This window comes from Crotalus tigris, unplaced genomic scaffold, assembly GCF_016545835.1.
Source record: "Crotalus tigris isolate CLP2741 ecotype Arizona unplaced genomic scaffold, ASM1654583v1 scf7180000020990.9691751010:1144802, whole genome shotgun sequence".
NCBI lineage: Eukaryota > Metazoa > Chordata > Lepidosauria > Squamata > Viperidae > Crotalus > Crotalus tigris.
In genome coordinates, this window is record NW_024098300.1 from 991,122 (window position 1) to 1,013,247 (window position 22,126).

General features: G+C 48.3%; 1 protein-coding gene across 12 annotated transcripts in view; it reads left to right on the forward strand.

The window, feature by feature from the left end:
* The window catches only part of RYR1 (ryanodine receptor 1), a 123,074-nt gene that overhangs the window by 24,774 nt on the left and 76,174 nt on the right, over positions 1–22,126 (forward strand). For all 12 annotated transcript variants that reach the window (XM_039369222.1, XM_039369227.1, XM_039369226.1 and 9 more), the window contains 24 exons: positions 178–342; positions 962–1,083; positions 1,183–1,369; positions 2,675–2,810; positions 3,835–3,930; positions 5,044–5,162; positions 5,851–5,984; positions 6,482–6,723; positions 7,434–7,626; positions 9,351–9,567; positions 10,435–10,539; positions 11,019–11,122; positions 12,613–12,696; positions 12,788–12,947; positions 13,663–13,810; positions 14,549–14,751; positions 14,852–15,026; positions 15,566–15,774; positions 16,771–17,153; positions 17,396–17,528; positions 18,198–18,358; positions 19,206–19,371; positions 20,861–20,947; positions 21,111–21,337. In XM_039369222.1, coding sequence (XP_039225156.1) covers positions 178–342; positions 962–1,083; positions 1,183–1,369; positions 2,675–2,810; positions 3,835–3,930; positions 5,044–5,162; positions 5,851–5,984; positions 6,482–6,723; positions 7,434–7,626; positions 9,351–9,567; positions 10,435–10,539; positions 11,019–11,122; positions 12,613–12,696; positions 12,788–12,947; positions 13,663–13,810; positions 14,549–14,751; positions 14,852–15,026; positions 15,566–15,774; positions 16,771–17,153; positions 17,396–17,528; positions 18,198–18,358; positions 19,206–19,371; positions 20,861–20,947; positions 21,111–21,337 — 3,956 coding nt within the window. The remainder of the gene's footprint in view (positions 1–177; positions 343–961; positions 1,084–1,182; positions 1,370–2,674; positions 2,811–3,834; positions 3,931–5,043; positions 5,163–5,850; positions 5,985–6,481; positions 6,724–7,433; positions 7,627–9,350; positions 9,568–10,434; positions 10,540–11,018; positions 11,123–12,612; positions 12,697–12,787; positions 12,948–13,662; positions 13,811–14,548; positions 14,752–14,851; positions 15,027–15,565; positions 15,775–16,770; positions 17,154–17,395; positions 17,529–18,197; positions 18,359–19,205; positions 19,372–20,860; positions 20,948–21,110; positions 21,338–22,126) is intronic.

Sequence of the window (22,126 nt, forward strand, 5' to 3'; positions counted from 1 at the left end):
ACGAACTAAGTCCAACTTCCCTTGAATTCCGTTGACTCTTATCTAACGCCAAGCAGCTGTTAACCTTAGTTGAGAAGATTCCTGTGCATTGCCTTTTAGCAATAATTCAGTTTCATTGGGTCTTCACGCATGGATTGGGTCTTTCGTGCCTGCCAGCTCCTTCTCTTTCTCGTTCAGGAAAAGCTGGACGTGGCCCCCAAACGAGACGTGGAAGGCATGGGCGCCCCGGATATCAAATACGGAGAGTCCATGTGCTTCGTGCAACACGTGGACAGTGGTCTCTGGATGACCTACGCAGCGGCCGACGCCAAGGCGATGCGTCTGGGTTTGGTTAAGAGAAGGGTAAGTCTGGGCTGGCGGGCTTTATTTATTTATTTATTAAATTCCCGTGCCCCCCCCCCAACCTCGCCCATAAGGTGACTCCGGGCGGTGTACGAACGAACGATCCAAAGATAAAATATAAAAACAATGCAAATTTGGAAGAGTTACGTTAAAAACTAGGATCCCGGGGCAGACAGCAGGGAGTGAGGTCGTCTTCGTAACCCAGACGTGTCAAACACAAGGGCCGGGGACCGGATGCGGCCCGCGAAATGGTTTCATGTGGCCCGCGAAGCCATTCTGGAAACAGTGAGGGAACGGGCCCCCACTGCCTTGGCCTTGGCTCAGGCCGGCTGGGAGCCAGTGTACAATTTTGTGGTGGCCCTCTCTGCTGAAACACATTCAGTCTTAGCTCCACAAGGCCGTCTGGAAACAGCGAGGAACCAGCCCCTGCCGTGTTGGCCCCACCCCCTGGGTGCATGCTGGGGAGGGGTCACCCTTTGTGAGGAATGAAGAAATGGACCGTGCCTTGGAATTCTGGGAGTTGAAGTCCACGCGTCATAAAAAGAGCCAAGGTTGCCTACCCCTGTTCTAGCCTTAGGAGTCTGTGAGCCTTCCCTAAGGCCTCTCTTCCCACCCACAGGCCATCTTGCATCAGGAGGGGCACATGGACGATGCCCTCTCGCTCACCCGCTGCCAACGTGAGCAGTCCCAAGCCGCCCGGATGATCTACAGCACTTCTGGGCTTTATAACCAGTTCATCAAGTAAGCCTCGTGCGGGTCCTTTCCCCCCGGGATCATCAGGGACTAGCTTCTTGGGAGCTGTTGTCAGTTCTCTTGACTTCTGCTTTCTCCGTCCTCCAGAGGGCTGGACACCCTGACCGGGAAGGCCAAGTCCAGCACTCCGGTGACTCTTCCCATCGAAGGGATGATCCTCAGCTTGCAGGACCTGATCCACTATTTCCAGCACCCCGAGGAAGAACTCCAGCACGAAGAGAAGCAGACCAAACTCCGCTCTCTCAAGAACAGGCAGAATCTCTTCCAGGAAGAGGTGAGCAAGTCGTACTGAACTCGGCGCGACTACAAAGCAGATTAGGCATCCTAGAGGCCAGTGATGGGCCCCAAACCAGCCCCTCCCGCCCCTGTCCCCACTCCGCCCTGCCCGCTGGACCACCCACTGTCTCCACGGCCCGCCACAGATCACCCAGGCAGCCCAGCAGTGCCCTGGTGGCCACACCCACTGCCCATGCCCTGCAGCATCATCTGCATGCGATGGGGCGCAAGGGCGGAGTCTTGTCCCCACTGCCCAGCTACCATGTCCTTGGCTGCGCTGCTTCATATGGGCTGCGCCCGGGGGCAACTCTCCTCTTGGGGGGGGGGCTGCTGGTGAGGAGGGGGCCGTGGGAGGAGACGGGGCTGGAGCGACGGTGTGCGTGCCCACAGAGAGGGCTCCGAGTGCCGCCTCTGGCACCCGTGCCATAGGTTCGCCACCACTGCTATAGGCCACTCTATAGGATGTATGGCTAGTCTAGAGAAAAGAAGGACGGAGGTGGGGGGTGGGGCAGACATGAGGGCAGTCTTCCAATATTTGGGGGGTTGCCACAAAGAGGAGGGGGGGTCAACCTATTCTCCAAAGAACCAGAAGGCAAAACAAGAAGCAATGGGTGGAAAGTAATCAAGGAGAGAAGCAACCTAGAACTAAGGAGAAAGTTCCTGATAGTTAGAGCAATTAACCAGTGGAACAACCTGCCTCCAGAAGTTGTGGATGTTTCATCATTGGAGGCTTTAAAGAAGAGACTGGACAGCCACCTGTCTGAAATGGTCTAGGGCAGGGGTAGGCAACTTTGGCTCTTTTATGACTCGTGGACTTCAACTCCCAGAATCCCTGAGCCAGCCATGCTGAGGGGAAAGGGAGAGGTTTCCAAGCTGAGCCAGGCTGGCTCAGGAATTCTGGGAGTTGGTCCATGAGTCATAAAAGAGCCAAGGTTGCTTACCTCTGGTCTAGGGTCTCCTGCTTGAGGGGGTTGAACTAGAAGACCTCCAAGGTCCCTTCCAGTTCTATTTTGACTGACTGACTGACTGACTGATTGATTGATTGATTTTTTTCGTGGCTTATCTACCAGCATCCCAAGGTCTGTTTCTTCTCCTGGGGATGTCTGGTTATAAGCTGAGGTCTACAAACACATCCCGGATGTGGCTCTTATTGCTTAAAACAAATAAGAGTATAATTGAGTATAGTGGCTTGTCCTACCACGTCAGGCACTCTGCTGCTTTTCAAACACGAAGTTAAGACAGGTGAGTCAGAGGGGGGGGGAGCATTTGGCCCTAAGGGGGGGGGTCTCTGCTTTTTTTGCAGGGCATGATCACCCTTGTTCTGAACTGCATTGACCGCCTCAACGTGTACAGCACAGCTGCCCACTTTGCTGAGTTCGCTGGAGAGGATGCGGCCGAGTCTTGGAAAGAGATTGTGAATTTACTCTACGAACTGTTAGGTGGGTTGAGTCAAGGACAGGATCCCGGTATATTGGGGTGACCAGCAACCATGTTTTGAACACAAAGGCTGTCTCTTGAGTTTGTCGGAATCTCATGGCGGAGAGCAGGGCCCTGCAAATTACTTGTGGTTTACTTGCTGCTTTTACAAAGCATACCTCTGACGTTAGCTTTGTGGGATCCACGGGGGGGGGGGGGACGGGACTGCTGTGGGCCTAACCTAGAAAAAAAAATAGGTGGTTGTGGGTGCATAAAGCAGACCAATTTCACGGGGTCCTCGGTGGTTTGCTTGTAGATGTTTCATGACCCAAGTAGGTAACCTCATCAGTGCTAGAATAGAGTGTGGTTTGTTGGGAGGGGGGGGAGAAGGAGAAGAAGGAGGAGGAGGAGGAGGAGGAGGAGGAGGAGGAGGAGGAGGAGGAGGAGGAGGAGGAGGAGAAGGAGAAGGAGAAGAAGAAGAAGAAGAAGAAGAAGAAGAAGAAGAAGAAGAAGAAGAAGAAGAAGAAGAAGAAGAAGAAGAAGAAGAAGAAGAAGAAGAAGAAGAAGAAGAATAAGAAGAAGAAGAAGAAGAAGAAGAAGAAGAAGAAGAATAAGAAGAAGAATAAGAAGAAGAAGAAGAAGAAGAAGAAGAAGAAGAAGAAGAAGAAGAAGAAGAAGAAGAAGAAGAAGAAGAAGAAGAAGAAGAAGAAGAAGAAGAAGAAGAAGAAGAAGAAGAAGAAGAAGTGAAGGAGTAGGAGTAGGAGTATTGGGGGATCCTTGGTGCTCTCTGAGCTTGGAGATTTACTTGTAGACATTGCATGACCCAACTAGGTAACAACATCAGTGCTGATGGGGCAGTAAATTCCACCCTACCTTACACTGACTGGGGAATTCTGGGAGTTGAAGTCCATACATTGTCCAGTTGCCAAGGTGTAGAAACGCTGTGCAGGTACTTCAGAGGACAAGCTAACTGACAGGCAAATGACTTAACATTGTCGTGGAGATGAACCGAGGGCATAACCACCATTTTGCCTTTCTTCCTCGCAGCCTCTCTGATTCGTGGAAACCGTTCCAACTGTGCCCTTTTTTCCAACAACCTGGACTGGCTGGTCAGCAAACTGGACCGATTGGAGGCGTCCTCTGGTGAGCGGGGGGGGGAATCATAAGTTTGGGGGGCTTCCTACCCATCCACCCCTAGGCAGTTAAGGGAGCTGGGCTGTTCATAGTCTCCCTGAAACCACTAGGTCTGCTGTTCCTGGAAAATGGACCACCTTGTCAGGAGAAGAAGGTGCTTTAATTTCCAGTGCTTGCTCTAAAGCAGTGGTTCTCAACCTTTTTAATGCCACGACCCCCAACCAGTCGTAAGTCGAGGACTACTCAACCGGTCGTAAGTCAAGGACTGGTGCAGCACTGTTTGCAGAAGGGGACTTTTGGCGGGTTCAGCAGGGCAGAGACAGCCTGGACAATTCCTATTGGCTTTTGAAAGCCAATAGAATTAGACTGTATTCAAGAGAGTCTATTCTATTGGCTTTCAAAAGCCAATAGAAGAAAAGGGAGGAGCACAGCTAAGGAAAAGGGGGAAAAAATGGCGGACTGCGTTGTTTGGCGACCCCCGTGAAATGGTCGTTTGACCCCAAATGGGGTCCCGACCCACAGGTGGAGAACCACTGCTCTAAAGTGGGATTACAGGTCACCCTCGACTTAAAACGATTCGTTTAGTGACCATTTGAAGTTGCAACCGTTCTGGGGAAAAAAGCGACATGAGCGTTTTTCACATTTAAAGACCGTTGCATCATCGCCATGGTCACGTGATCGAAATTCAGATGCTGGCTCACATTTATGACGGTCGCAGCGTCCCTCCCCGGGGTCACTTGATCCCCGTTTGCGACCTTCTGGCAAGCCAAGTCAATGGGGAAGAAGCCATTTAACAGCCGTGTTACTCACTTAACAGCGGAGTGATTCACTTAACAACCGTGGCGAGAAAGGTCGTAAAAATGGGGCAAAACTCACTTAACAGCTGCTTTGCTTGGCAATGGAAATTTTCGGGTCAGTTGTGGTCGTAAGTCGAGAACCACCTCAGTTCCACCTGGTTTAGTGATTTTTCTGGATTTGCACAATGCCGTTCGCAGCCGTTTTAAGCCAAGAGAAGAACTAATCAGTTTTAATTAAATATGAGACTGCAGGGCAGGGTTTGTTGATGAGGAGAGAATTAAAAAAAGACGCCTTAATCGCCTTCTCCTTAATCATATTCTTCAGGCATTTTGGAGGTGTTATATTGTGTTCTCATTGAGAGTCCGGAAGTCCTGAATATTATACAGGAAAACCACATCAAGTCCATCATCTCCCTCCTGGACAAACATGGACGCAACCACAAGGTGGGTCCCGATCACGGTTGGCTCAGGAATTCTGGGACCTGAAGTCCACAGGGTGTCAAGTTGCAGAGTTGTTCGCCCCTCCCTTAAATTTTGCTCTGTAGAGTAGTTGCTTTTCTTCTCGCGTGTCATGAGGATGAAATTCATTCTCAAGCCTCATTTAGGACCCTATTTTTCCCTAGGGTCTTTCTGGGACTCTAATAGCCAAAGTCCATGGAATCCTGAGGCAAGGACTAGAGTTGGGATGTTTAATGAGGACTAGAAACCTTATTCTATTCTATTCTATTCTATTCTATTCTATTCTATTCTATTCCTAGATTTCTATTCTTATTCCACTCTATTCCAACTCATCATCCCAACCCATCCATCCCAACCCAACCTATCATCCCAACCTATACCATCCCAACCCATCCATCCCAACTCAACTCAACCCGACCCCACACAACCCATCTTTCCCAACCCAACCTATCCCACCCCAACCCAACCATCCCAACCCAACCCATTCATCCTACCCCATCCCATCCCACCCCAACCCATTCATCTCAACCCAACCCATTCATCCCATCCCAACCCATCCCAACCCATCCATCTCAACCCAACCCATTCATCCCATCCCAACTCATCCCATCACAACCCAACCTATCACAACCCAACCCAAACTAACTGTGACTCCTCCCTCCTTCCCTTGCAGGTGCTGGATGTTCTCTGCTCTCTGTGTGTTTGCAACGGTGTGGCCGTCCGCTCCAATCAAAATCTGATCACTGAAAACCTGCTGCCAGGGAGAGATCTACTCTTGCAAACGAAGCTGATCAATCACGTCACCAGGTTGCTGCTTCACCATCTTTGAGGTCCCTCTGCAGGGGGTCTCCGGGGATTGGGCTGGAGTTGAAGAGGAGGAAGACACATCGAGGATAGATTGGAGGGTATACAATGGAGTTGAGGTGGAAACTTGTCTTTAATCTACCGTATTTCCCCGAATATAAGCCCTAACTGGAAAATAAGTCCTAATGTGTATTTTGGAACAAAAATTAATATAAGAACCGGTCTTATTTTGGGGGAAGCATGGGTAGTAGCCATCTCCAGGATGCCCCCGCCAAATCTGGACCCCAGGCCAACCAGCAGAGCCTTTAACTTTTTATTTTTCACCTGCTTTTAGGATATGTAAGCCCCCAGAGTCACCTTGTAGTGGAGATAGGCAATGAATGAAACAGATGACTAAATGATACTTGGCTTTTTGGAGACCCATCCAAGATCAGGTTTTCTTCTCGGTTTCCCACGCTGATCCTTTCTGTTCCCTGTCCTGCCTTCTCGTCCCTTTGCAGCATGCGCCCCAACATCTTCCTAGGCACCCACGAAGGATCCACCCAGTACAAGAAGTGGTATTACGAGCTGATTGTGGATTCGGTGGAGCCTTTTGTGACCGCCCAGGCCACACACTTGCGGGTTGGCTGGGCCATGGCGGAAGGCTATAGCCCCTATCCCGGGGGCGGAGAAGGCTGGGGCGGCAACGGCGTGGGAGATGACCTTTATTCTTTCGGCTTTGATGGTCTCCAGCTTTGGTCAGGTGAGCTTTCTGCATCCATGGCTGATTCCCTCGGGGCAAATGGGTTCATACGCCACCTTTGAAACCTCTAGGGGAGAGGCAGAAAAAAAAAAGACAAAACTTTAATCTGGGGTTACAGTCCTTTGCACGTTGTCTGGCTGAGTTCCCACGTTGCATCAATCACTGCTGTAACTTAGTTAACCACAATTGGCAAGCCATAGCTTAGCATACAAGATGAACCCCAAAGGCAGGCTAGGCTTCTTGTTAAATCACAATATAGATTGTTAGGTTAATGTGCTGGATGATCTCAGCTGCTCTAGATAAGGAAGGAAGGAAGGAAGGAAGGGGAGGAGAGAGAGAGAGAGAGAGAGAGAATGAATGAATGTCAAATAGTGGCTCAGGGACACTTGTAGAGTCAAGAACGTCCAGATGGCAGATGCAATTCTGTGGTCACGGCCTGCTCAGATGCTCCTACTGTGGCCTTCTCTCCTTAAGTTGCCAGAAGACCAACTTCTTCACGGACGCTCCTCAACCCTAACAAATAAATAATATAAATTATAAGGAATAGGACGCAGCGGTCCAATTGGTAGGACCATTACAGCTGAACAAATTTAGCTCTGACCTCATGGAGCAGGTAGCAGAAATCTTTTTCAAGATGTCTTAAGCACACCTCTCGGTTTCACCGTTGGCTCTTCACCACGTTCTTCTCGTCTCCTTTCCGCTTGGCGCAGGCCGCGTGGCTCGGGCAGTGGCGTCCCCCGGGCAGCACATGCTGGGGGCGGACGACGTGGTCAGCTGCTGCCTCGACTTGAGCGTGCCCAGCATCTCTTTCCGCATCAACGGCTTCCCGGTGCAAGGCATGTTTGAGAACTTCAACCTCGATGGCCTTTTCTTCCCCGTGATCAGCTTCTCCGCCGGCATCAAGTAAGCTTCACCCCGATAGAGGAAGAAGAAGACACACAGGCAGGCCTTGACTTGCAATTATTCATTTAGTGACTGTTCAGAGTTACAGTGCTGAAAAACGTGACTCAGCAACCATTTCCCACACTTACAACTGTGGCAGCATCCCCCAGGGCAGGGGTAGGCAACCTTGGCTCTTTTATGACTCGTGGACTTCAACTCCCAGAGTTCCTGAGCCAGCCTAAAAGAGCCAAGGTTGCCTACCCCTGCCCCAGGGTCTCGTGTTCAAAATTTGGAAATTTCACAACAGGTAGTCCTTGACTTACAACCAAAGGTGGGACTGAAACTGTCAAGTGATATTGCCATTAAGTTGTCCCTGATGTCCTGACCTTTTTGCCACAGCGAATCACTTGCAGTTGTTAAGTGAATCTGGCCTTCCCAATGACTTCGCTTGTCGGACGGCAGTGTTCTGTCCCAGTCCATGTGAGTCCTTGTTAAGCTCACCAGGAGACACCCCTCTTCCAACAAGCAGGCTGGAACCGCAGGAAAAAAACCAGTCCTCTTTTATTATTCACAGACCTGAGTCAATGTCCAAGGCAAACAAACACAGTCCACAGAAACATAACGGTTGCCTTCGGCCACCAGCACCTCCCACACCTCCCCTTTCATAATTCGGCCAATGTGTGGCTTCCTAATGCCTTTTCCTTTGCCTTTGGAGCCGCCCCATTGCATTCCTCTGTCCTACTCGCTTCTCTTGCCGACGTTTTCGTGCATCCTGGATATCTCCCAGCTGTTCTTCATCACTGTCCAACTCAGACTCCCAGTACAGCTGTGTCTCAGCCTGAGCGCGAGTAGAGGGGCCAGGCTCCTCGTCCTACTATAAGTCTTGGAGCTCCTCAGAGCCTTCCTCTGACTCTGAGGTCCCTCCAGGCCTCCCCTCCTCCTCTGATTCCCCAGACTCAGCTGCCGGGTCCACTGGCTGGTGAGGAATCACAACAGGCAGTGAGGAAGCTGATCAATGGCCACCACATGACCCCAGGATGCTGCAATCATCATTCAATACATGTCGGGTGCCAAACAAACAAAATTTTGATCAGGGTGACCGTGTGGAGATGGTGCGACGGTTGTGTCTATAAAGAGCAGACGTCATCTTATTTTTTTTCCTAGCCCCGTCGCAACTTCAATGGTTGTTAAATGAATACAGGTAGTCCTCAATGACTCGAGTTGAGCCCAAACATTCGGCTGCGGAGGGAAACTTTTGTTAAGTGAGTTTGCCCCATTTTAATGACCTTTCTTGCCACCGTTATTCAGTGAATCACTGCCCTTGTTAAACTAGTCAAACGGTGATTAAGTGAATCCGGCTTCCCCCCCCCTCCATTGTCAGACGGTCACAAAAGGGGATCCCGTGACGCCGGGACTCTGCAACGCCGTCATAAATATGAGTCAGTGACCAAGCGTCTGATCCCCTGACCTTGGGGAGGCTGCAAGGGTTGTCAGTGTAAAAAGTGGTCCTCAGTCAGTTTTTTTTCAGCGCCGTTGTAACTTTGAACGGTCACTAAATGAACTGTTGTAAGTTGCTGCAAGTCACAGACTATCTGTTGTTGTAAATCAAGGACTCCTTATGTGTGATTGAGTCAGTGGCTTCCTATTGGCCCCTCCCACATCGCAGAACAAAATCAGAAAAAAACCTCCTTTTTAGTCATTAATAAGCATCTACATTCCCCCTCTCCCCCGTTCCTCCCTGCCAGAGTGCGGTTCCTGCTGGGGGGCCGCCACGGAGAGTTCAAATTCCTGCCGCCCCCGGGCTACGCCCCCTGCTACGAGGGTGTCCTTCCCCGGGAGAAGATGCGGGTGGAGCCCATCAAGGAGTACAAGCACGACATCAATGGATTCCGGAACCTTCTTGGGCCGACCCTGTCCCTGTCGCACACGTCCTTCACCCCCTACCCCGTGGATACTATCCAGGTAGGGACGTCTGGGTTTCCTTGGCCGGAGAGCATGAGAACAGGAGGTGGGAAAGCGGAAGTGAGCAATTTTAGGGCTGGAGGGCAAAATCAGCCATAAGAGCGACTGCTGCCAGGACTCGTGGGCACTTTCCCATTCTCCTTCCCTCCCTTTCTCCTTCCTTTTTTCCTTCCTTCCTTCCTTCCTTCCTTCCTTCATTCCTTCATTACTCTGTTCTTTTTCTTCCTTCCTTCCTTCTTTCCTTCCTTCCTTCCTTCCTTCATTCCTCTGTTCTTGTTCTCCTTCCTTCCTTCCTCCCTCCCTCCCTTTCCTTCCTCCCTGCCTGTTCTTGTTCTCCTTCCTTCCTTCCTTCCTTCCTTCCTTCCTTCCTTCCTTCCTTCCTTCCTTCCTTCCTTTCTTCTCTCCCTCCCTCCCTCCCTTTCCTTCCTCCCTGCCTGTTCTTGTTCTCCTTCCTTCCTTCCTTCCTTCTCTCCCTCCTTCCTTCCTTTCTTCCTTCTCTCCCTCCCTCCCTTTCCTTCCTCCCTGCCTGTTCTTGTTCTCCTTCCTTCCTTCCTTCTCTCTTTCCTTCCTTCCTTCCTTCCTTCCTTCTCTCCCTCCTTCCTTCCTTCCTTCCTTCCTTCTCTCCCTCCTTCCTTCCTTCCTTCCTTCCTTCCTTCCTTCTTTCCTTCCTTCCTTCCTTTTCTTCTCTCTCTCCCTCCCTCCCTCCCTCCTTCCTTCCTTCCTTCTGTCCTCCCTCCCTCCTTCCTTCCTTCCCTCTATCCTTCCTTCCTGTTGTAAGTTGAGGACTACATGTATTAAAAAGTCGCCTCTTAAAAGCCTCCTCATTCTCATTTCGCTCTTTTATCTTTTTTTCTGCATCCCCCGCAGATCGTGTTGCCTCCACACCTGGAGAAGATCCGTGAGAAATTGGCAGAGAATATCCACGAACTGTGGGCCCTCACTCGCATTGAGCAGGGATGGATATATGGGCCGGTGAGTGCTGCTCGCTGGGAACCCAGAGGTTGGAAGTTGCCACGTCTTTCCTTGTGGCGGCAAGAAAGATTTGTGTCATCTTAGATGTCCTCAATAAGCCACAACGACACTGTGCACCTCGCGGTGACGTCCCACAAGTGACGCAAGCTTTATAATTGTCTGTGGAGATTCTGAGTCATCCAGGTCATCGTTATCCCAAAGATGCTTTTTCACGAGGCAACTGCACTTCCTTGTTTTTCTTTGAAGACCTTTCGCTTCTCGTCCGAGAAGCTTCTTCAGCTTCTTTTGACGAGAAGCAAAACGTCTTCAAAGAAAAACAAGAAAGTCCAGTTGCCTCGTGAAAAAAGCATCTTTGGGAAGCTTGATCATTCCTGTCAATTTGTGTGATAGACATCGTAGCTCGGGTGAGATCAGCTGCCTTTTCAGCTCCCACATGAAATGGTAACGAGGATCCCTGGTCAACTGTTGTTTCCTCTCAGGTCCGAGATGACAACAAGCACCTGCATCCTTGCTTGCTGGATTTCCACAGTCTTCCTGAGCCGGAGCGCAATTACAACCTGCAGATGTCAGGAGAGACACTCAAGTGAGCGGTGGTGGTGGGGAAATCCCTTGAAATGAGCCTGGATCTGCTGAGCCAGGACCTCCTCTATAATCTTTGGATTATAGGCAGTTTTAGAGATTGCATGGACGTTTACATAAAGGTTGCTTAGTGGTGACAGCAGAAGAGTTTGGAAGGTGAAACGAAACCGAGAAAGACACAAGAAATGGAACGTCTCCATCAATTCTGATGGAGTCTGTCTGGGGGAAGCATAAAGGAAGGGTTGAGGTGCTGGGTGGTCTCTGAGCTGGCTTGTTTCCTTGAAGACATTTCATAATCCAACTAGCTAACATCATCACCAGGGATAAAAAAAGGGAGTGGGGTTTGTGGAGTGGAGGAGGAGGACTGTGGAGTCCTGGGTGCTCTCTGAGCTTGGTTGTTATCGTTCAAATGTTTCATCATCCAACTAGAGAACATCATCAGTTCTACAAGAGGGTGGGGTTTGATCTCTGTTTATATATTAGTGGCTTATCCAATCAGGGTGTCATGGTTCCGACTAATGAAACACTTCAAAGAACTTCCAGGCATGTTTATCCTAAAGCAGTGGTTCTCAACCTGTGGGTCGGGACCCCATTTGGGGTCAAACGACCATTTCACGGGGGTCGCCAAACAACGCAGTCCGCCATTTTTCTCCCCTTTTTCTTAGCTGTGCTACTCCCTTTTATTCTGTTGGCTTTTGAAAGCCCATAGAAGAGACTCTCTTGAATAGAGTCTAATTCTATTGGCTTTCGAAAGCCAATAGGAATTGTCCAGGCTGTCTCTGCCCTGCTGAGCCCGCCAAAAGTCCCATTCTGCAAACGGTGCTGCACCAGTTGAGTAGTCCTTGACTTACGACCGGTTGAGTAGTCCTCGAATTACGACTGGTTGGGGGTCGCAGCATTAAAAAGGTTGAGAACCACTGTCCTAAAGCCTTTATTACCAGTTTTGCAAATTGAGGGCACATCATGGAGGTTTATGCCAGAATCTGAATTCCTCTTGCTGGCATCTCACTTTTCTTGCTAAACCCCTCCCTTATCTTGCAGTCACAAGTCACATCTTCCAATTAGCCCAGAGGGCAGAGATTCACTTCCGTTCCTTTCCCCTGGCTTTTGTTATTTCCCCTCCCTTTCCTCTGTCATCTGAATTAACTCTAAAAATACCAGACAGTTCTACATATGTTGTCAAAGCAAGAATATTCAATATTAGCAGCGTTGACACAGGGTTTGTGGGAGAGCTCTTGATTAGCCTGTTTACTATTAGCTTGTTTGTCTGAGTTGCTGGAGTACTGTTTGCCCCTTAATTGTTGGTCCACTCGGAAACGGCCAAAGTAGCTTTTTCAATCCATTGGATAACAATTTAGTTTTTCAACACGTGGCGGATTCTGCGAAGTGCCCTTGGGGCTTGAAGCGCGTTGCGCCATATGCGCTACCCAAGTGAAGAGAGGGCCGTGGCTTAGCTCCCCACTTCCCACCCAGAACTGTCCTCTTCCTTCGTAGGACCTTGCTCGCTCTCGGCTGCCATGTGGGGATGGCGGATGAGAAGGCTGAAGAGAACCTCAAGAAAACCAAGCTACCTAAAACGTAACCAGTTTGGCTCCCGTTGGTTGGGTGTGCAGAGGCTGATTTTGGGACTTTGGGGTCCTGAGTCTCCATCTGGTTCCCTCCTTTGCAGGTACATGATGTCCAATGGCTACAAACCGGCACCCTTGGATCTCAACCACATCAAGCTCACTCCAGCCCAGAATACGTTGGTGGACAAGCTAGCTGAGAACGGACACAATGTCTGGGCAAGGGATCGTGTCCAACAGGGCTGGACCTACAGCGTTGTGCAGGTGTGGGACTCCAGAGGAAAGGATGTCCTATGGCAGCGGTCCCCAACCTTCCTAGCTTGGTGGTCTGGGGGGGAGGGGATAGTTCCCTGCAAGTGGCAGGCAGGTAGACATGAGCGTGTGCAGATCCATTTGTGTGAGTGGCAGGTGCACGCTCACACAAATAGAGGAGAGCTTTGCACGCGTGCCTGCGTGCGCCTGCTACTTGTGCAGCCCGGTTCCAAACAGGTTGTGGCCCGAAGAGTGGGCCGCAGCCCAGGAACCCCTGTTTTATGGGGTCCCTATGGACTGAAGGGCCTAATGCTGGGAAAGATGGAGGGCAAGAGAAGAAGGGGACGACAGAATGAGGTGGCTGGACGGAATCCCTGAAGCAGGAGGCGTGAACTTAAATGGACTCCAGAAGATGGTAGAGGACAGGAAGGCCTGGAGGAACGTTGTCCATGGGGTCGCGATGGGTCGGACACGACTTCGCAACTAACAACAACAACAATGGACTGATGGCTGAAAGCCACAAGCTGCAGGGGAAGGGAGTAAAGTAAGGTGCAGTACGGCATGAGGGACCACAGAGGTGTATCTGGTGAGGTACCACAAGCTTCCAGGTCATCTCCTCCACTCCTGTCAGTTTTCTAGTAAGATGCATGTGGCTTTGTGATATGTTTCATTAAATCGCTTTATGTTCACCCACCTGTATGTCCTTCTTGGGCTGCACCTCTTGTAGGACATCAGAAACAAGCGCAACCCCCGGCTGGTACCCTATCACCTCCTGGATGAGCGGACCAAGAAAACAAACCGGGACAGCTTGCGTGAAGCGGTGCGGACCCTCCTCGGCTACGGTTATAACATTGAACCCCCAGATCAGGAAACCCGTGAGTGTCCTTCCATTCTTCGGCCTTTGGTTTAATTCATTCGTTCTTTTATTACATTTATATGCCACCTATTTTGCCATCAAGCGGCTCCAAGAGCAGCTTACAAACTGCATAAAGACAGCGGTGCAAAACATTAGAGCATAAAATATTAAATAAACCAAAATTAAACGGAGCAGCCCAAATTCACTAAGTCAGTGAGATGGGCAGCATAGACATTTAATAAATAACTTACTTAAAAGCCAGATTACTATGAAGGATAATGTGGCTGCTGGAATTGGGTAGGACTACTTTAAGGAAAAGAAGAGTTATGGGTGACATGATAGCCGTGTTCCAATATTTGGGGGGCTGCCACAAAGAAGAGGGGGATCAACCTATCCTCCAAAGCGCCTGAAGGCAGGACAAGAAGCAATGGATGGAAACCCATCAAGGAGAGAAGCAACCTGGAACTAAGGAGAAACTTCCTGACAGTGGGAACAATTAAACAAGTGGAACGACGTGCCTCCAGACGTTGTGGGTGCTCCAACACTGGAGGTTTTTAAGGAGAGACTGGGCAACCATTTGCCTGAAATGGTATAGGGTCTCCTGCTTGAGCAGGGGGTTGGACTAGAAGACCTCCAAGGTCCCTTCCAACTCTCTTACTTAAGTAGAGGTGGGATGTTCTTCCTAGTCCACTAACCATCTCTGGTATGTCATTTTGTCTTGTTTTTCCATGCTCTCGTCTTCTTGATCTCTGAACAGCTCAAGAACTGACCAAGGGCCGGCTGGAAAAAGTCCGCATTTTCCGTGCTGAGCAGTTCTATGCGGTGAAATCGGGCAAGTGGTACTTTGAGTTTGAGGCCGTCACCACTGGCGAGATGCGGGTGGGGTGGGCCCGCCCGAATGTGCGACCTGACGTGGAGCTGGGAGCCGACGACCTCTCCTACGTTTTCAATGGACATCGGGTGAGTTTGGGCTGCATTCTCCTCTTCATCCTGGGCCAGCCCTTGTCTTCTTCTTATTCCATTTCCCTGAAGCATCTCTTCGTTCGTCTTGGTCCTGCAGGGTCAGCGTTGGCACATAGGGAGTGAGCCTTTTGGTCGCCCGTGGCAACCGGGAGACGTGGTTGGATGCTTGATTGATCTGATTGATAACCACATCATGTTTACGCTTAATGGGGAGATGCTGATCAGTGACTCGGGTTCGGAGCTGGCCTTCAAGGAAATAGAGATTGGAGAGGGTAAGCAAAGCGCTCCCGGACCTCGACTCGTCATTCCTTCGGAGGCTGAACAGCCTTTGTTGTCATTTTCCTGTATACACAATGGCACATATTCAAATGAAATCCCAATGCACCACACTCAAAATAACCATAATAATATAGTAACTGCATCATCATCCAAGAGTGCCAAATTATGCAAAAATTACACCAAAACATACATACATTAATCACAGTCCATCTTAAATACATAGCAGAAAAAAGGTATCTGAAGAGTTTACAGAATCTAGTTGTTCTACTTCTGATACCAGAAAGCCTGATCCCAAAAGGTAACAAAGAAAAACAGTCATAAAGAGGACATGTGGCATCCCTGACAATACTGCGGACCCTGGTCAAGCAGCGCTGATAGGTTCTGGATAGAAGGAAGTGAACCTCCAACAATCTTTTCCACTGTCCTCACCACTCTCTGCCCAGCGTTCCTGTCCAAAACAGGTGGAGGCTGAACGTTGATTTATTGATTGTCAGCGGTCAAAGTTCACTTTTTCCCTCCTCATCTTTCACAGGCTTCATCCCAGTGTGCAGCTTGGGACTATCCCAGGTGGGACGGCTCAACTTGGGTCAGGATGTCAGCAGCCTTCGCTACTTCACCATCTGTGGCCTCCAAGAGGGTTACGAACCCTTTGCTATCAACACAAAACGGGAAGTCACCATGTGGTTCAGCAAAAGCCTGCCTCAGTTTTCCCCTGTGCCCGCTGAGCACCCTCACTACGAGGTGAGAGCAAGAGACTTAGTTGAGGGCAGAGCTTGGAGAATGTCCCCTGCAGTGGGCGTGCTTTGGGACTCATGTTGACAAGGAGATCACAATGTATGAGAACCAACCATGGCGCAGAAGGACATTCTGAAAGGGCAGAGGTAGGCAACCTTGGCTCTTTTATGACTGGTGGACTTCAACTCCCAGAATTCCTGAGCCAGCATGGCTCAGCATGGAAACCTCTCCCTTCCCCCTCAGCATGGCTGGCTCAGGAATTCTGGGAGTTGAAGTCCACGAGTCATAAAAGAGCCAAGGTTGCCTACTCCTGTGAAAGGGGAAGGATTGATGAGCGAGATGCTTTTGGATTGGCTGGATGAGGAGAAAGAGGCCCACTGTTTTGAACGAATGGGAGCTGGAAGGGATTTTGAGGGAGTTTCATGAGCCAGATGACAGTGGCCTGGGCATGGAAAAAATGTGGCAATGAAAAATGACCACAAAATTACAGAACAGGGGAGCCTGAGGCACCGACGGTGGCATCTGTGAGGGTTTGGTTTGTTGTACAGCAAGATTGTAGTTGATCTCACGACTGAAATGAAATGAGAGATGGTGCGTGGCTGAGAGGAAATGTGGTTATTTGAGTGCTCCTCTGATGCCACCTCCAGGTCTACGTGACATATCAGAAGATTAGTAACATTGAGCAAATTAAACTTTGCCACTTTTTTCTACTAACGCAGGGGTCTCCAACCTTGGCAACTTTAAGACTTGTGGACTTCAACTCCCAGAATTCCTCAGCCAGCTTGGCTAGCTGAGGAATTCTGGGAATTGAAGTCCACAAATCTTAAAGTTGCGAAGGTTGGGGACCACTATACTAACGGATATTTATTTGTAAGTTCTGGAGGATTCTAAAGAGGGATTGTCCATAATACTTTGAAAAACAGTAATGGAAGGCTGGGATGAGCCTGGGAAGAAGCTTGTCCACTGCTAGTCTAACCCTCTGCTTTGGTCCTCCATGGATAGATTTCACGGATTGATGGCACTGTGGATAACCCGCCATGTCTAAAGCTGACACACCGAACGTTTGGCTCCCAGAATGCCATTGTGGAACTCCTCTTCCTGCGTCTCAGCATGCCAGTGGAGTTCCATGAGAAGTTCAAAGTCCTAGCTGGTACCACACCACTCACTCATGGACTCACCATCCCTGAAGATGAGGTCAAAGATGTTGACCTTGACTCTGAGTTTGAGCAGTTGAAGAAAACTGCCAGCCGCAAGGAAGCCGAGGAAGCTGAGAAGGAGAAGCAAGGCCCAGGTTCCCCGGCCACCCACAAGGAGTTACCCAAAGAGGCCCCAAAAGCAGAGAACGAGAAGGATTCCTCCAACGAGAAAAGCAAAGCCAAAAGAGGGTGAGAACTCTATGGAAAGCTTACCAGGAGTTCAGGAAATCTCCTAGTGATGGGAGAGAAGCATTTTTGGTGTGGAAGGCTACCAACATAATCAGACATAAATTGACTCTGAACTCGTTCTCACTGAGTTGAGTAGGGTTCATTTCCGAGAAGTGTGCCTGGAGAAAATCAGGTGGGACATCTTAGATGAAGGATCTACTGTCCTTTCTGATCGTGCTCTCCTTCCTGTTTATTTTCTCCAGCTTCTTGTTCAAAGCCAAGAAAGCCACCACCCTCATTACCCCTGCTCCTGTGGTCCCCACGGTACCTCGACTTGAAGAGGAAGTAGTTCCCGATGACCGGGATGATCCAGAGATCATCATGAACACCACGACGGTAATAGGAACTTGGATATCTAGTGACAGTACAATATTGCCTATTGTCAGATTTGTTTGGAGGGCATTGTGGTGGAATGTAGTCTGAATTCCCAGAAGGGAAGGGCTGCATTCCAGAAGACCAAGAGATAGGAGAGTTTAGATTAGTTTGGTTGGAAGAGAATCAAGATACCGCCTCCCTAGAAGTTCTTAGAATCTATTTTTAATGATGCAAGTAATTGCTTTAGTTTGGGAGGATTGATATCAGGTCCTAAGAAAAACACACAGAGTTTCTTCTAAGCAGTTTCCTTTATTTGTTCCTCACCTATAGACATCAATCTTGCCAAACAAAAGCAAAGTACTTGGATCATTAAAGAGAGACTCTTGAGAACTTCTAGGGAGTTCATTTTCAACCTTTTTCTCCCAAGGAAACCTTCTAAACTTCGCTGTCTCTTGCTCCTCTGGAATGCAGCCCCTTCCTCCTGGGAATCCAGACTACATTCCGCCACAGTACTTCTGGTATTCCACAGTGGAAATGCTAGATGGGGGTGAAACTAGCATGTTCTTTTGATAATCTCTATCCATGAGTTATTACAGAATACTTTTGCTTATTCATAATATTTGTGTGAGGAACTGCACTTCCCATGCCATATTGTTTACCTTTTGCTCCTTTCTCTTTCCAACGTAACAGTATTACTACTCAGTCCGGATATTTGCAGGCCAAGAACCGACTACTGTGTGGGTAGGTTGGGTGACCCCTGATTACCACCAGCACGACATGAACTTCGACCTCACGAAGGTGCGCAACGTCACAGTCACCATGGGTGACGACAAGGGAAACATCCACGACAGGTGAGCGTTATCCTGACCTGCTGTGTGTTGTGGATCAGTTACAAACCATTTCTGAGGAATGGAAGTAGGAAACCATAGGATGGAGATTTGGCCAGATCTTGGGGTGTTTGAAGAATCTTTTTCCCTGTGCAGGTTGACCAAAGGGGTGAAACGACCTTTTGATGTGGAGAAAAGGGGGCGCAGTTGTCCATGAAGGATTTGGGAGGAAGGAGGGGATATAACTTTCAAAATTTCTGGATCTCCAATCCAGGAACTTGTAGTATCTCAAGAAAAAATAGGTTGACACGTCATTGCCTTCAATGCCTTGGGAAGGCCACACTTGGAATACGGCATCCAGTTTTGGTCACCACGATGTAAAAAAGATGTTGAGACTCTAGAAAGAGTACAGAGAAGAGCAACAAAGATGATTAGGGGACTGGAGGCTAAAACATACAAGGAACGGTTGCTGGAATTGGGTCTGTCTAGTTTAACGAAGAGAAGGACAAGGGGGGACATGATAGCAGCCTTCCAATATCTCGGGGGCTGCCATAAAGAAGAGGGAGTCAAGCTATTTTCCAAAGTCCCTGAAGGCAGGACAAGAAGCAACGGGTGGAAACTAATCAAGGAGAGAAGCAACCTAGAACTAAGGAGAAACTTCCTGACAGTGAGAACAATTAATCAGTGGAACAGCCTGCCTCCAGAAGCGGTGGATGCTCCATCACTGGAAGTTTTTAAGAAGAGACTGGACAGCCATTTGTCCGAAATGGTGTAGGGTTTCCTACCTGAGCAGGGGGTTGGACTAGATGACCTCCAAGGTCCCTTCCAACTTTACTACTATTACTATTGCCACTGTCTTTCACTTCAACAGCATCAAGAGAAACAACTGCTACATGGTTTGGGGAGGGGATTTCGTCAGCACTACCCAGCAGACCCGAGTGAGCATGGTGGATCTGGTGATCGGTTGTCTTCTTGATTTGGCAACGGGCTTCATGACTTTCACCGCCAACGGGAAAGAAGTCAACACTTTCTTCCAGGTAAGCTGATTCAGGATACCTTCCCCAGCAGACTTTGACAGGGGCTGAAATTTTTATCAGGGAGATCTTTGGAGAGTTGGATAAGAAATCAAGGAAGCGTTTAGAACAGATAAGCAGACTGCTGAGAAGGTGGACGACTGCGGCCCTGGATGGTTCTTTTCTTGGCTACCGAAGACACAAAGGTGAGGTCCTCGGGATGAAACTTTTAGACAAGGAATCTAGAATTGATGGAGAGAAGATCATAAAGGTTTCCCCAATCACTTGCGAGTGATATAAGAATAATCCAATCCACATGATATTCAGCTGAGTATTTAAAAAAAAAACAATAATCCAATCCAGATGATATTTAGCTGAGTATTTTTTTATTATTATTATAATTTTTACAATTTTACAATAAAAACCCCTTTCCCAATCCTCCCCAAAACCCTCCCCCATTCTTCCCAGAGCTAGATACAGAGTTAACTAGAACTTAGAAGAAAAACCTTATAAACTCAAATAAACCACAAACAAATATGATTACATTCAATGAACAAATTATTAAATATATTAACTTCATTATATATATATAAAAAAAACAGAAAGAGAAAAAGAAGAAAAGAAAGAAAATAAAAAAAGAAAAGGGAAAAAAAAGAAAAAAAACTAAACTATTCTACACTTCTAAATAATATCTTAAACTTTAAATATAAATTATTCAAAAGCCAAATAATATTTTCTGATATCATTAGCTGAGTATTTTTAAAAAAACAATAATCCAATCCAGATGATATTCAGCTGGGTATTTTTAAAAATTTGGAAAATTGGCACCGGAAGACTGGAATGGGCCAATTATATAGTTCTGTTTTGATTTTTTTTAAAAGTTGTGCTATATTGGCTTGGTGTTCTGTCAATATGAGTTGACTTGTCAGGTGCAAACAACCAGACTCACATCTGTAGAGTTCAAACTAGCTACTTTATGGTTCTCTGCCTATAATGCAGGAAACTCCCCAGATTAGCAGCTTTTGCCTGGGAATAGACCAGATAAGGCTCAGATGCATTGGGGGGAGGAATCAAACTTGTCCACTTAGTTCAAGCTAATTACCCCCCCCCAGCCCTCCTCCCAACATGACTTCAGGCTATGGGAAGGGACTTTATCCCCTTCCTTGGGAGCCATATTCATTGGACTTAATAGGGTTTATTTTGTAGTTGATCTATATATCAGGGATCACCAAACTTGGCAACTTTGAGACTTGTGGGCGTCAACTCCCAGAATTCCCCATCCAGGCTGGCTGGAGAATTCTGGGAGTTGAAGTCCACAAGTCTTAAAGTTGCCAAGTTTGGAGAATCCTGATGTACATAATAAAATACTAACCTATTTCAGCGTCCTAATGAAAAGATGCCATCTTTATCCTTGAATATTTACAGTTGCTGGAGATTTTCGCTAATAAACGTTGCAATGAAACCCTGTTTCTTTTTTTTTTACCTCTGTCCTCCCACAACTGGTCCATCTCAGGTGGAGCCCAACACAAAACTCTTTCCTGCTGTGGTCGTGCTCCCAACAAACCAGAATGTAATCCAGTTTGAACTGGGCAAACTGAAGGTAAGGCCCATCCCTGAAGCTGCATGTTGGAAAAAAAAAAAGAAAAAAAAACAGTGCTTCTGGAATAATGACGGAATCCCACTTGGATCAGGATGGTTTGGAAATATACACAGATTAGTTAATAAACAATTTTCTTTTGCTTTTCCAACTCTTTGCGGGACAGAATATTATGCCGATATCAGCTGCCATGTTCCGGAGCGAACGGAAAAATACGGAACCCCAGTGCCCACCTCGCCTTACCATCCAAATGCTGGCCCCCATGACTTGGAGCCGTATGCCCAATGAATTTCTACGGGTGGATGTTGCTCGCTTTAGTGACCGTCATGGCTGGATGGTGGAATGCCTAGAACCAAACATTATGATGGCTCTCCATATCCCAGAGGAAAACCGGTGAGAGTCTTGACGCCTTCAAGTTCCAGGGTGATATTTTGATGTTTCCCAACCTTAGTTGGGGGGGGGGATTTGGGGAGCTAAAATCTGTAGGGTGCCAGGTAAAGGGAGACTATTCGCTAGGTTTATGGTTGTGTCCCTCAGGGGGAGCATGATGGAATGATGGTGGGAAACTCCCAGCCAAGCAGGGAGGAGGGGTCAAGCAGGGAACTAGCCTTGCATCCTTGCGCAGCTGCAGAAGGCGTAAGTCTGACTCTTCCAAAGAGACAGTCGAGCTTTGGAATGTCTGGTGAGCTGGAAGAGAGCATGGTTGAATCCTCCTTAGCAGTTCACAGGGTATATCTAATCGTTATGCAGATAGTTGCTTTAATCTGGCAAGATTCTGTCTATAGGTAAAGAACAATAAACTACTCCACGTGTCATTCTTGGTTCTTTGGGCCTGCCAGAGAGAGAGAGAGAGAGCAAATACAATTATATTAAAAAATAACCCAAATGCCATTGTCCTCGTCTTCTTCTTCTTCTTGTGCCATATCCGTTATCGGACGTTGGCGATCATGTTGGCGATCCTGTTTTTATCAGCAGCCGCCTGAAAAAGTGCTGCTGAGTTTTGTCCAAACCAGTCCCTTAGATTTTGAAGCCACGATGTTCTTCTTCTGCCCGGACCTCGTTTGCCTTCAATCTTTCCCTGGAGGATTAAATGGAGTATGCCATTGTCCTCTAAAGATATTTAATATTAAGGTTTTCGTCTGCCTGCCTAATTTAGCAAAGGGAGGAACCTATTGATTGATA